Below are 13,523 nucleotides of genomic sequence, written 5' to 3' on the forward strand. Positions count from 1 at the left end.
GTGCAGTGGTGTGATCTCGGCTCACCGCAACCTCCGCCTCCTGGGTTCAAGCGATTCTCCTGCCTCAGCCTTCCCGAGTAGCTGGAATTACAGGCATGCGCCACCACGACCTGCTAATTTTGTATTTTTAGTAGAGATGGGGTTTCTCCATGTTGGTCAGGCTGGTCTCGAACTCCCGACCTCAGGTGATCCGCCCGCCTCGGCCTCCCAAAGTGCTGGGATTACAGACATAAGCCACTGCGCCCGGCCTAGTATTAGTTTATTATTATTATTATTATTATTATTATTATTATTGGTATGACTCCTCTACCTTCTTTTCTTGAACTATCGAGAATTGTCAGCTCCTGCAAAGTCCCCTCCTATTTTTGTTCTGTCTTCCTTATAAGGTTGCTCCAGGGTACATGGTATATGTAGAGTGGTAGGAAAGTCCAGAGGAGGGTGCTAAGGAGAGTCCCTGTAAATCCTGAGCTCTGCTTGGCAACTCTACTGAGGACCTGCTCTGGAACTTTCTCTCTCTTAACTTTTCTGCAGATTTTTTTCAACTACCTTTTAGTCCCTGTGGATATCTGACAGTTGTGAACCCCATTCCACCCTACATTCTAAGGGATGCAGAGGGCACGGACACTTGATCCTCATGTTTTGGAAGTTGAAGGCCCATTCATTTTCAACCTTCTCTATGTCTTGTTGAACCCATCCCTTGTCTGAAATAAAAATAAGAATAAAAAACTCCTAGCCTGAGCGGTTGTGTGGTTTTGAGCATGGGAATCCAAGAGTTCATGACTTTCCACTCCTGCTTCCTCCCAGATTCATGTTTCAGCAAAAGCTCCTTAGGTCCAAGGAGTGGGGAGTGTGGGGGAGCCCTTTCACTGCTGTCTGCCCCCGACCACACTTCTGTGCCCCTGCAGGAGTGCTGTTTAGCATCGAGGTCACCTCCACCTACTTTGCTGTTCGGAACTACTGGCGAGGATTCTTTGCAGCCACGTTCAGCGCCTTCGTGTTCCGAGTGCTGGCAGTGTGGAACAAGGATGCTGGTAACCAAGGAGGCCTGGGGTGGAGGCTGTGTGAAATAGAAAGACTGGGAATGAGGTGCAGAGGAAAACTCTGTGGGGCAGTTCAGAAAAGGAATAATGGGTGGGATCATTTGTGGGGTGGGACCAAGGCCCAAGGGTGTATGACAAAGATACAGGTCATGGAGTGGGAGAGTATGTCCATGGAGGGGTGTGCGTAGAAAAAAGGAAAATACATTCAAGAGGAGAAACTGGGATTGGAGGAAGGAAGGAATTAATCCTGAAAACTGCCCACCTCTGTTTCCCTGTTGGGTTTCTACAAAGCTCCCACCATAATCCTGGCCTTTCCATCCTACAGTCACCATCACTGCTCTGTTCAGAACCAATTTCCGAATGGATTTCCCCTTTGACCTGAAGGAACTACCAGCTTTTGCTGCCATCGGGTCAGTGGGGTTACCTGCTCTGTGTGTGGTGAGCAGGGTGTGGGGTGAGGCTGTAGATTGGAAGGGACCCAAGCCAGAAAGAAGGTGGGGTTGGCACAGATAGAGTACATTGCTGGGGGGATGTGGGCCGATAGGAAAGACAGAAGCCTGGTATTTGTTTCCCTGCAGTAGTCAGGTCCAAGAGATGAGGATTTCACATCTGTAAGATTCCAACTCTATAAATTACACCCTCAGGATTTGCTGTGGGCTCCTGGGAGCTGTATTTGTGTATCTGCATCGCCAAGTCATGCTCGGTGTCCGAAATCACAAGGCCCTCAGCCAGTTTCTTGCTAAGCAGTGAGTCACCGCCCTTCTTTTGCCCTACCCATTTACTTTCTGGTTTCTCCAAGAGTTCCTCCCTTTTTATCTTTGGGAAAGGCATTAAATGCCTCTGAGTGGCTTGCATGAAAGTATAAGGAAGCCCTGATACTGTGGTGAGGGGGAAAATTGTGTGGTCTCCCATTTAAAGATCATTTTTGTGTTGTTTTTGTTTTTTGAGACAGAGTCTCACTCCATCACCCAGGCTGGAGTGCAGTGGTGTGATCTCGGCTCACTGTAACCTCTGCCTCCTGGGTTCAAATGATTCTCATGCCTCAGCCTCCTGAGTAGTTGGGATTACAGGCGTGGGCCAACATGCCCAGGTAATTTTTGTATTTTTAGTAGAGATGGGATTTCACCATGTTGGCCAGGCTGGTCTCGAACTTGTGACCTCAGGTGATCTACCCTCCTTGGCCTCCCAAAGTGCTGGGATTACAGGCATGTGCCACCATGCCTGGTTAATTTTTGTATTTTTAATAGAGACGGGGTTTCACCATGTTGGCCAGGTTGGTCTTGAACTTGTGACCTCAGGTGATCTGCCCACCTTGGCCTCCCAAAGTGCTGGGATTACAGGTATGAACCGCCGCACTCAGCCTCAAATATTTTTTGTGTGTGTGAAGAGAATTTCGGTTAAATAAACGAGACTACAGTGGAGGACAGGAAGCTTCAGCTTGCCGACGTTCAGTATGGTATTTACTGTGAGTTGGCTGAATTGTGGGGGTTAACTCTGTTTCTTTTTCAGCCGCCTGCTGTATCCTGGAATTGTTACCTTTGTCATTGCCTCATTCACCTTCCCACCAGGAGTGGGTCAATTCATGGCCGGAGAGGTCAGCTTTTGGGGAGCTGAGGTGGGGTCGGGTCACTGAGCACATGACTAGGTTACTGGGGCCGCATGGGAAAGAGGAAACAGCACGGACATCCCTCAGGCTTCAGAGTATAAGTAGTTTTGTCCAAGGATAGACTTTTGCGATTCTCCCTGAGAAAAGGGCAAAAGAGACCCTTGAATAATGAGGCTGCGGAATAAGTTTTCTAAAAAAGGAAGCACAGGAGATCCCTGGAGTACCCACCCCTTCTACTTCTTCCTCTCTCAGTTGATGCCCCGAGAAGCCATCAGTACTTTGTTCGACAACAATACGTGGGTGAAACATGCAGGTGATCTTGAGAGCCTGGGCCAGTCAGCTGTGTGGATTCACCCCCGCGTCAACGTTGTCATCATCATCTTTCTCTTCTTCGTCATGAAGGTACTGCTCCTGACACTAGCAACACCCTAAACTTAGCTCTATCTGTTTTCCATCTAGGAACCCAGGGTTTGCATAGGGTAGGAAGGGGTAGAACTTCATTTGGTCTTCATCCAACCTAAAAATAAGTCATTTGAAAACCATAGAGTTGGCCAGACAAGGTGGCTCACGCCTGTAATCCCACGACTTTGGCAGGCTGAGGCAGGAGGATCACTTGATGCCAGGAGTTCAAGACCAACCAAGCCAACATAGCAAAGCCCCATCGCTACCAAAAATTCAAAAAAAAATTGCTGGGCATGGTGGCGCACACCTGTAATCCCAGCTACTTGGGAGACTGACGCAGGAGAATCATTTGAACCCGGGAAGTGGAGGTTGCAGTGAGCCGAGATTGTGCTATTGCACTCCAGCCTGGGTGACAGAGCATGGTTCTGTCTAAAAATAATAATAATAATAATTATTATAGAATAGTAAGTTGGTGTAGAAGTAAACCAGTATCTGAGTTAATTGCTCTATTCACGTCAATTTAGTGTTGTTTGGCATAGTTACCTAACCCTTCTAATTGTTCTTCTTGCTAAATGACTAAGCCGTCACAATAGCCAAGTAAAAAAGTGCAAGATAGAGTTAAGCATTATAAATAACTGTAAAAGCCCTGGATTAATTAAACAAATCCCCCCACTTATTAGATAATTAAGTACTTCATTCTCCATGTATCTGATGATCCATTTTTAGGTGATTTGAGCATCTTTTTTCCCCAGGCTTGTTGATAATCTCTTTTGTAGAGCTTCAAAAGGGATAAAATATTTAAATTAATTGTATTAGTGACTACACATAATTTTTATAAATGTTATTATTCTCTATTTAGGTGATGAAGCTGTGAGGATTTTGCCATTCCCAAACCAGATTCTTCTAGCTTCAATTGGGCAATAAAAGATGATCTCTTTTACATCACTTTTTTTTCATATCTGCCCATCAAGGATTATGTATTTATAGACTTCTCAATTACTGCCTTGTAATAAGATATTTTTATTCCTAACCCTGGTTGTGACATCTATTACAATTGCTGATTGCTTGCCGGGCGTAGTGGCTCACGCCTGTAATCCCAGCACTTTGGGAGGCCGAGACAGGTGGATCATCCGAGGTCAGGAGTTCAAGACCAGCCTGACCAACATGGTGAAACGCTGTCTCTACTAAAAATACAAAATTAGCCAGGTGTGTGGCGCATCCCTGTAATCCCAGTTAGTTGGGAGGCTGAGGCAGGAGAATTGCTTGAACCCAGGAGGTGGAGGTTGCAGTGAACCAAGATTGTGCCATTGCACTCCAGCCTGGGCGACAAGGGCAACACTCCGTCTCAAGAAAAAAAAAAAAAAAAAGTTGATTGCCTTTTTTTTCTTTTGTGGTGATTATCTTTTTACTAATAGTGTGTCTTGCCTAAATACCACAACACTTTCCTCTATATATTAGAGTTCTCATTTATAAGTCTGTCCATACTGAACTTTCAAGCTTTTGAATACCTTGCTATTAACTTATTTATGATACTTTTTATAAATCTATGTTTTCCCAGGATATGAGTCACTAAGTTATATTTATATTGCAGTAGCTACAGTGAGTTCATATATTCATTTGTTCAATAAATGTTATTAAGCATTTACTATGTGCCAAGTACATAATATTTCATCATTAACCTTTAGCTAATCTTATGCTTGCAACAGAAAAAAAAAATTCAAAATATTTTAAAATGTTCTTCTATTTTTTGCTGTTTATTTAGTGTACTTTTCAGTGATGTTATGACTAGAGACAGCAGATATTTGAAACACTGAATTTCAACTCTGTAACATATTCCCAGGGTTTCTAGAAACTGCATTTGCAAATGATCTTCCCCATTCCACTTTAGGTGGTTTAGTTGGGTCTATAGCATTCATATTTTGCACACCCACTTTATTAATTTAATCCCTTTAAAATGTCTTTCTTCAAAAGATTTTCCTTTTTTATCATAAAAGAAGTTATCAGTGTCTTGTTAGGGATTTGATTTTTAGACTTTCATTATAGAGTTCATCTTCTCTAATTTATAAATCCCAACCTCCTATAATTAGTTGTTGAATACACAAACACACCTACAGTAACCAAGTACACATGTTGGTGGATCTCAGAATTGGATGGTAGTCCAATGATTATAACTATATTTTTCTGAGATTTCTCTAGACTGAGCTATATGGCAACATTGGCATCATATGTACCTTTAAAAGATCGAGATTTTGAAAAGTTCTGTAGAAACAAAATACTGTATATTTTTCAACATTTCTCCTAAACCTCATCCCAGCTCCCCAGATTCATAAATATGTGTCTGGATTCCACTTCACAAATTCAAGCTTATTGGGAGAAATCTACTTAGATGATATAGAGGACTCAACTGTATGCCACTTTTATTAATTTCTCACTAGATTATATCCTTGATAATGTTACATCATACATGTATCAGGAAAAGAAACTTATACTTCCTGGACTATATTTCAAGCCCAACACTTTGCAGCCGGCCTATAATATCCTATAATACTTATAAGCATAAAACCACTCCCTGCTACAAATCTATGATATTCCCTGGTTATCACCACTTCTCAGCATTTTCACTGTCATTGGACACAATAACCATGCTCTTATTTTTTAGCTAGGTAGGATACATAGCTAAATTAAAATATAAACATGACTGAAACAATTTTTCCAGTGTCTAATTTGAAATGTAGTCTATGTGGTCTTCTGGCAGCATCTGGCAGGCAGGTAAGATTCTCAATTCAGCTGGTTTTTTTTTTTTTTTTTTTTTTTTTTTTTTTTTTTTTGAGATGGAGTCTTGCTCTGTCGCCCAGGCTGGAGTGCAGTGGCGCGATCCCGGCTCACTGCAAGCTCCGCCTCCCGGGTTCACGCCATTCTCCTGCTTCAGTCTGCCAAGTAGCTGTGACTACAGGTGCCCGCCACCACGCCCAGCTAATTTTTTGTATTTTTAGTAGAGACAGGGTTTCACCATGCTGACCAGTATGGTCTCGATCTCCTGACCTTGTGATCTGCCCGCCTCAGCCTCCCAAAGTGCTGGGATTACAGGCGTGAGCCACCGCGCCCGGCCAATTCAGGTGTTTTATAGTATTAATGAAGGGAACTTCCATCTTCCTCAGTCTCATGACATGGAAAGATCATTACATTATACATCAAGAGAAGAGCTTTTACAATGAGTATGAATACCATTCCAAATCCTCAGTTTGCTTTTAGTAAGTCTAACATTGTTACCTAGTATCACTAAGTTCTCTGCACAGGCTGAGGCTCTGTAGAATTTTTTTTCACTCTTTTCACTTCATTCTCCCGAGGTGAATCCTTCATTTCACTCCTTCTAATGAAGGGTCCAAATAATGGGTTTCCAGTTTTCCAGTTCCCTGGAGTTGAGTATTTCAGATCTTGGGAGTTCTGTAGGTCTAGATCTGGGGGGGAAAAAAAAAAAAAAAAAAAAAAAAAGCTGGATGTAATCGCAGCACTTTGGGAGGTTGAGGCAGGCAGATCACCTGAAGTCAGGAGTTTGAGACCAGCCTGGCCAACATGGCAAAACCCCGTCTCTACTAAAAATACAAAAATTACCTGGGCGTGGTGGCAGGTGCCTGTAATCCCAGCTACTTGGGAGGCTGAGGCAGGAGAATTGCTTGAATGCAGGAGTCAGAGGTGGCAGTAAGCTGACACACCATTGCACTCCAGCCTGGGTGAGAGAGTGAGACTCTGTCAAAAAAAAAAAAAGAAGGAAAAAAGGAAGGAAGGAAGGAAGGAAGGGAAGGAAGGAAGGAAGGAAGGAAGGAAGGAAGGAAGGAGAGAGAAAGAAAAGAAAAGAGAAGAGAAGAGAAAAAGAAAAAGAAAGAGAAAGAAAGAAGACAGTCTTGGGAGTTATTTGTGTTTCACATTACTTCTGAATCTTTTCTTTCACGTGCCAATAGCTAAAAAAAAGTTTGCTAATCTCATGTGTCAACATCCTTACTACCGGAGTTGATAACTTCAATGTCCTCTGATCTTAATACTGTTCTTACACATATCTTGGAGGCTAATCTAAAGTACATCCTCTGAAATCAGACCTATTGGTCACCTGTTATATGAATTGCTAGAGCTTTCAGATTAACCTGAGCCTACAAAATCTCTTATGGCTCTTACGTACTTATTTCAAAGAGATGGTACAGGATAGTTCAAGGGGTATCCAACTGTTAAATGTCAGAATCACTTAAGAAGCTTAAATTACAAGTGCCTATAGCCCTATCTGCAGACAATCTGATGTGGTAGCTTCCAGTGGGGTCTGGTCATCTGCATTTTAAAACAAGTTCCCTTGGATGAGCATTACTCTTTAGTGTTTTAGCAAATATTAGCTCTGAGAAGCTTTTCCTGCTTTGCATGAATACTATTTGTTCAGCCCATCTTCGTTCTTTCCTTCCTTCCTTTCTACCTACTCACCTAGCTACATCGTTCCTACATTTACTGAGCACTATGCACCAGTGCAGAGGGAAGGCAGAAAGGACAAGATGCACTCTCTGTCCTCAGGGGATTCTCAGTCTCTATTCTCTTCATTTTGCCCATTTATTTTTATAGTTCTCAACTGTTTTGAATAGTCATATTCTGACATGAAGGAGTATGTGTTTTGCCTCATCTCAGAGCTTCTGGGATGAGACTTTCTCTGAGTCTTTGTCACTGCTTCCTGAGGTCAGCCCTGGATGGGGGAAGTTCTTTCTTTCTAAGGTTCTGAAAATTAAGAAATATATTTCTCTTTAGCTTACAGTGCAATTGCGCACAGCTCTAAAACTGTGAATACTTTCACCTTGGCAGTTTGTCTGAACTTTAGCTGCTACCCTCTTGTACCTAATAAGTTTGAGATCCTTTTCTGAGAGTGGTTTACTTATTTTGGAAGGGCCATATAAACCTGTTGCTTTGCTTACATATTACATCTCATACTTTTATTTCTTTTACAGATATTTAAAAAGTTCAACAACTAGCCTTTTTTCCATTCTATTTCTCAATTCTTTTGTACTCTTTTTTTTTTTCTTGAGACCATGTCTCGTTCATCGCTCAGGCTGGAGTACAGTGGCAAGAAGCAAGATCTCAGCTCATTGCAAGTCCCGCCTCCCAGGTTCACGCCATTCCCCTGCCTCAGTCTCCCGAGTAGCTGGGACTGCAGGTGCCCGCCACCACGCCTGGCTAATTTTTTTTTTTTTTTTTTTTTTTTGTATTTTTAGTAGAGACTGGGTTTCACCGTGTTAGCCAGAATGGTCTCGAGCTCCTGACTTTGTGATCTACCCACCTCGGCCTCCCAAAGTGCTGGGATTACAGGTGTGAGACACCATGCCCGGCCAATTCTTTTGTACTCTTTGCCTCAAAATGTACATACTGCTTTTTGTAAAATTGTCTCAATTTCTATTGGAGTTCTAGCTTACAAAGTTGGCCTTAGAGATTTTTTTTTTTTTTTTCCATTACATTGGCTGACTTATCAAGCTTTCTCAATTTACCCTTCCAGTATATAGCCAGGACAGATCTAAATTTTGATCCTTGTTTAAGGTGATCTGATGATTAAAGCAAGTGGCTTAGGCAAGTAAGTCTTCTCTCCAGGTTCTACTGTGAGTTTCACCATATAGATGGTTCTATGAATGACCAGATAAGTCACTCAGACTTTAAATGTCTGACACTTAGAACTGGAGCTCCTCGACCAGGCGCACTGACTCACACCTGTAATCCCAGCACTTTGGGAGGCAGAGGCGGGCAGATTGCCTGAGGTCAGGAGTTCAAGACCAGCTTGGTCAACATAGCAAAACTCCATTTCTACTAAAAATACAAAAAAATTAGGTGGGCATGATGGCATGCACCTATAGTCCCAGCTACTCGGGAGGCTGAGGCAGGAAAATAGCTTGGACCTTGGAGGCAGAGGTTGCAGTGAACCGAGATCATGGTACTGCACTTCAGCTTGGGTGCTGGGTGACAGAGCGAGACCCTGTCTCAAAATAAATAAATAAATAAATAAATAAATAAATAAATAAATAAAAATAATAAAAAATAAAGAAAGAACTGGAGCTCCTTTTCAGAAATATAACCTGAGTAGGAAAAGTTTTCCTCCAGCTTCAAGAGTTTCAGGCTATTTGCTGAGGCAAACTTTCTGGACTAAAAGGGTACAGTGGGCTGGGGCTCTTTTGGGGCAGAGAAAGAGAAGTACTCTGGGGCTCCATTCTTTGTTCTAGACTGCTGAAAGGCAAATACAGGCACTCAAAGTAGGAGGGCTTTGGTCTAGTCATCTGGAGGAAACTTCTGATAGTATTCCTGTATTGTCTTTGGTAATCTCTTAGCCTGAGAGCTCTATGGTTTTTGTTTCTGGAAGAAGGGTGACAGACAAAGTGGCTTTCAGAAGGATCAGCTATCCCAGGATTTCTGCAGAAACGATAGTGGGAAGGGAGAAGTGTGTGTGCCTGTCTACTGGGCAGAGTTGAAAGGGTATTCCAACGCTCCTTTTTACTGCAGTTCTGGATGTCCATCGTGGCCACCACTATGCCCATACCCTGCGGAGGCTTCATGCCTGTGTTTGTGCTAGGTAAGTTCTGATGGGAAGCCTGGGGTCTGACTCAGAGTTGCAATCTAGGATACCGGAAACATAAGGAAAGGCCCGGGATGCTGGGAGTTTGTATTTCGTCTTAACACCCCAGGAGAGATTGGTTCTGAAAACAGAGAGCAAGGAACTTGGATCTTATAACACCTTTTATCTTTCTTTTATCTTTTTAAGATAACTTCCTTTTATCTTTCCTCTAGGAGCTGCATTTGGAAGGCTGGTAGGAGAGATCATGGCCATGCTGTTTCCTGATGGTATTTTATTTGATGACATCATCTATAAGATCCTACCTGGGGGCTATGCAGTAATTGGTGAGAAACATTCCCACTTCCCTGTAATCAAACATTGAGTACTCCAGACTCCCACACTTAAACTCTCCCATTGGATCTTCATTCTAGGCTACACAATACAATTTTAATTTAGTGCTACTGAACTCGACTTATACTCAGATAACATACCTATGACTCTGACTCTCATTATTTCTTATTGAACTTCTGTGAGCCTTAGTTTCCTCATGTGGAAAAGGGTCATAGGGATCAAATGAGATCGTAAGATTCTAGGATTGTGTCTGGATGTTTGATAAGCGTTCTATCTTTCCTTCCTAGGAATCATGGAACCAACAATGCAGGTGATTGGCTCAGGTTGCAGGCGATTGACTCAACCTGAGACGTGTTTATATTGATGGGGAGTTAAGAGCACAGGACTAAGAGCTAAGAAACATAGCTCTAGATTTCTCCTGCTGCTTGTTATCAGTGACCATGAAGTAAGATAGCTGCTTCTGAGCCCTAGTTTCTTTATTCTAAAATGACTTCTAAGATAGAGCTATGCCTAACACCAATAGAATCCTGATATTATTGTGCTTCCTCCCTTCCTCACCAAAATTCCATAGCATCTCAGGCCATGCCTTCCCTAGATAGAGAATTGCTGACCAGCTTTCTAGCTCACTTGGTACCCTGCTCACCTGACACAGTTTCTTTATAAAAGCCTCTTTCATCAATGAGGGTCACTGTTCTTGTTCTCCATCTTCATGACTTCCTGGTACACATGCCTCCCTTGTGAACATTTCCTTGTATACACATCCTGTGATTGTTTATGTTCTGAAGCATGTTGTATGCAATATCCAGTAGTGTCATTCCTCCCTATATTTCCCTTTTGTGGTGCTTTCTTGCTTGCTCTCTCCCTTTCTTTCTTTCTTTCTTTCTTTCTTTCTTTCTTTCTTTCTTTCTTTCTTTCTTTCTTTCTTCCTTCCTTCCTTCCTTCCTTCCTTCCTTCCTTCCTTCCTTCCTTCCCTCCTTCCTTCCCTCCTTCCTTCCTTCCTTCCCTCCTTCCTGCTTTCCTGCCTTCCTTCCTTCCTGCCTGCCTGCCTTCCTGCCTTCCTGCCTTTCTTCTTTCCTTCTTTTCTCTCTTCTCTTCTTTTCTTTCCAGAGTCTTGCTCTGTTGCCCAGGAGTGCAGTGTCACAATCTGGGTTCACTGCAACCTCTGCCTCCTGGGCTCAAGTGATTCCCCTGCCTCAGCCTCCCAAGTAGCTGGGATTACAGGCACATGCCACCATGCCTGGCTAATTTTTGTAATTTTAGTAGAGATGGGGTTTCACTATATTGGCCAGGCTGGTCTCAAACTCCTGGCCTCAAGTCATCCACCCGTCTTGGCCTCCCAAAGTGCTAGGATTATAGGCATGAGCCACCACGCACAGCTGACTTTTTCTTGTTACATTTTCATATGTGCCTTCCTCTACATTTTCCCCATAGGATATCTCTTCCATATTTAAATAAGAAATATAGTTAATGCACAAGTGACTATTTTGGTTAGTGGGAAAACAACCAAAAATTAACAAGATAGATTCTATCTTCAGGGAGCTTATAGAATTATAAAGTTTCAGATCTACAAGGGCCTTAGAAATCATCTAAATGACCCCTTTCACTTTATAGTTGAGAGCATGGGATTCCAGAGGAATTAAGCTCTACTCATTCCATTGAGAAATAGTAACAGCAGGATCTGACACAAGTCTCATTGCTCCAAGTCCACAACACGATTCTTGGGTTTCCACTCTATTTACTCATTAATTCTTGGCATTAATACCTAAAGCCCAGCGTAAAAAAAAATGTCATAACTGAGTTGTAAAATGCTCAGTGAAGAGACCTGATACAGTGGCTCATGCCTGTAATCTCAGCACTTTGGGAGGCTGAGGCAGACGGATAACTTGAGGCCAGGAATTTGAGACCAGTCTGGCCAACATGGCAAACCCTGTTTCTACTAAAAATACAACAATTAGACGTGTGTGGTGGTGCATGCCTGTAGTCCTGGCTACTTGGAAGACCAAGGCAGGAAAATCATTTGAACCTGGGAGGTGGAGGTTGCCATGAGCCGAGATTGCACCACTGCACTCCAGCCTAGGTGACAGAGTGAGACTCTGTCTCAAATAATAATAATAATAAATAAATAAATAAAATAAAATGCTCAGTGAATAATCATCCAAACTTTTAAAAGCAAGGAATGGATAGGACATCACTATCTTCGTATTATAAATGAAAATTTTGGCGCACACAAAGATTTTGTAACTTGGTGAAGGTTATAGAATGAGATCAAAATGATGATTTCCTAAGAGTTCAGTATTCTAGTCCCTATTCTTGACAAATCATTATGAGTGTTGGCACTGACCAGGATCTTGTCTCTCATTCCGTGTTATTCCCATCCCATCCCCATATGTCCTCCATGCTAAGAACGGTAGTCCTAACCTACAGGTGCATTCCTGTGTCATTCTAGGAGCAGCAGCGCTGACTGGTGCCGTGTCCCACACAGTCTCCACAGCTGTGATTTGCTTCGAATTAACGGGTCAGATTGCTCACATCCTGCCCATGATGGTGGCTGTTATCTTGGCCAACATGGTGGCTCAGAGCCTGCAGCCCTCTCTCTATGACAGCATCATCCAGGTCAAGAAGCTACCCTACTTGCCTGACCTTGGCTGGAACCAGCTCAGGTCAGGGGCACTAGATGGAATTAGTTCAGATCTGATGGGGAGAGTGGGAGGTTCAGAGGCTGAGACTGAGCTTAGGGTTAATGTTTGGAAACATTGTTTTAAATTATTATTATATTCTCATGCATTTAATAGATATTGTGAGTGACTGAAAGTATGGCAAATCTTATGGGAGGAATGGAAGGGATAGGTATATGGTGGGGCTAACCCACCATGCTTTCTCCCTCCATAGCAAATATACCATCTTTGTTGAGGACATCATGGTACGTGATGTGAAGTTTGTTTCAGCTTCTTACACATATGGGGAGTTGCGAACCCTGCTCCAGACCACCACAGTCAAGACTTTACCACTGGTTGACTCAAAAGGTCAGTGGGAAGGAAAGAAGCAGACTCCAGAGCTAATGACCTGAATAAGTGTCACATAGAGGTAGAGGAGGCCCCGTGGTGGGGGCTTTGTCTTTAGGAGCCATCCAATGTGCTATGTACAAGGAAGGAAAAATTAAGCCATACACAAGCACAAAAAGACAGTTAAAAATCCAATTAAAAGGGCTGGGCATGGTGGCTCATGCCTGTAATCCCAGCACTTTGGGAGGCCGAGGTGGGCGGATCACCTGAGGTCAGGAGTTCGAGACCAGTCTGACCAAAGACAGGAGAAACGCTGTCTCTACTAAAAATACAAAATTAGCCGGGCATGGTGGCGCATGCCTGTAATTAGAACCCGGGAGACGGAGGTTGCAATGAGCCAAGATCACGTCATTGTACTGCAACCTGGGCAACAAGAATGAAACTCTGTCAAAAAAAAAAAAAAAAAAATCCCCACTAAATACAGTCAATTCTCATAATTCATGGTAGTCATGTTCAATTAAGTATTAAGTTCAAATACTATACTGAACAATTGCTCCTAG

At 42.8% G+C, this 13,523-nt stretch overlaps 1 protein-coding gene across 1 annotated transcript; it reads left to right on the top strand.

Annotated features, from left to right (window-relative positions):
* The first annotated feature begins 245 nt into the window (after positions 1–245).
* Positions 246–13,246, top strand: LOC116272571 (chloride channel protein 1-like). Its single transcript, XM_031661315.1, has 9 exons — positions 246–1,031; positions 1,366–1,450; positions 1,685–1,786; positions 2,550–2,634; positions 2,899–3,048; positions 9,559–9,628; positions 9,844–9,954; positions 12,408–12,621; positions 12,851–13,246. Exons 1-9 carry the CDS (start codon positions 809–811, stop codon positions 13,026–13,028), a joined length of 1,218 nt encoding a protein of 405 aa, XP_031517175.1. The 5' UTR covers positions 246–808; the 3' UTR covers positions 13,029–13,246.
* Positions 13,247–13,523: the final 277 nt, after the last annotated feature.

This window comes from Papio anubis, unplaced genomic scaffold (genome assembly GCF_008728515.1).
Source record: "Papio anubis isolate 15944 unplaced genomic scaffold, Panubis1.0 scaffold1285, whole genome shotgun sequence".
NCBI lineage: Eukaryota > Metazoa > Chordata > Mammalia > Primates > Cercopithecidae > Papio > Papio anubis.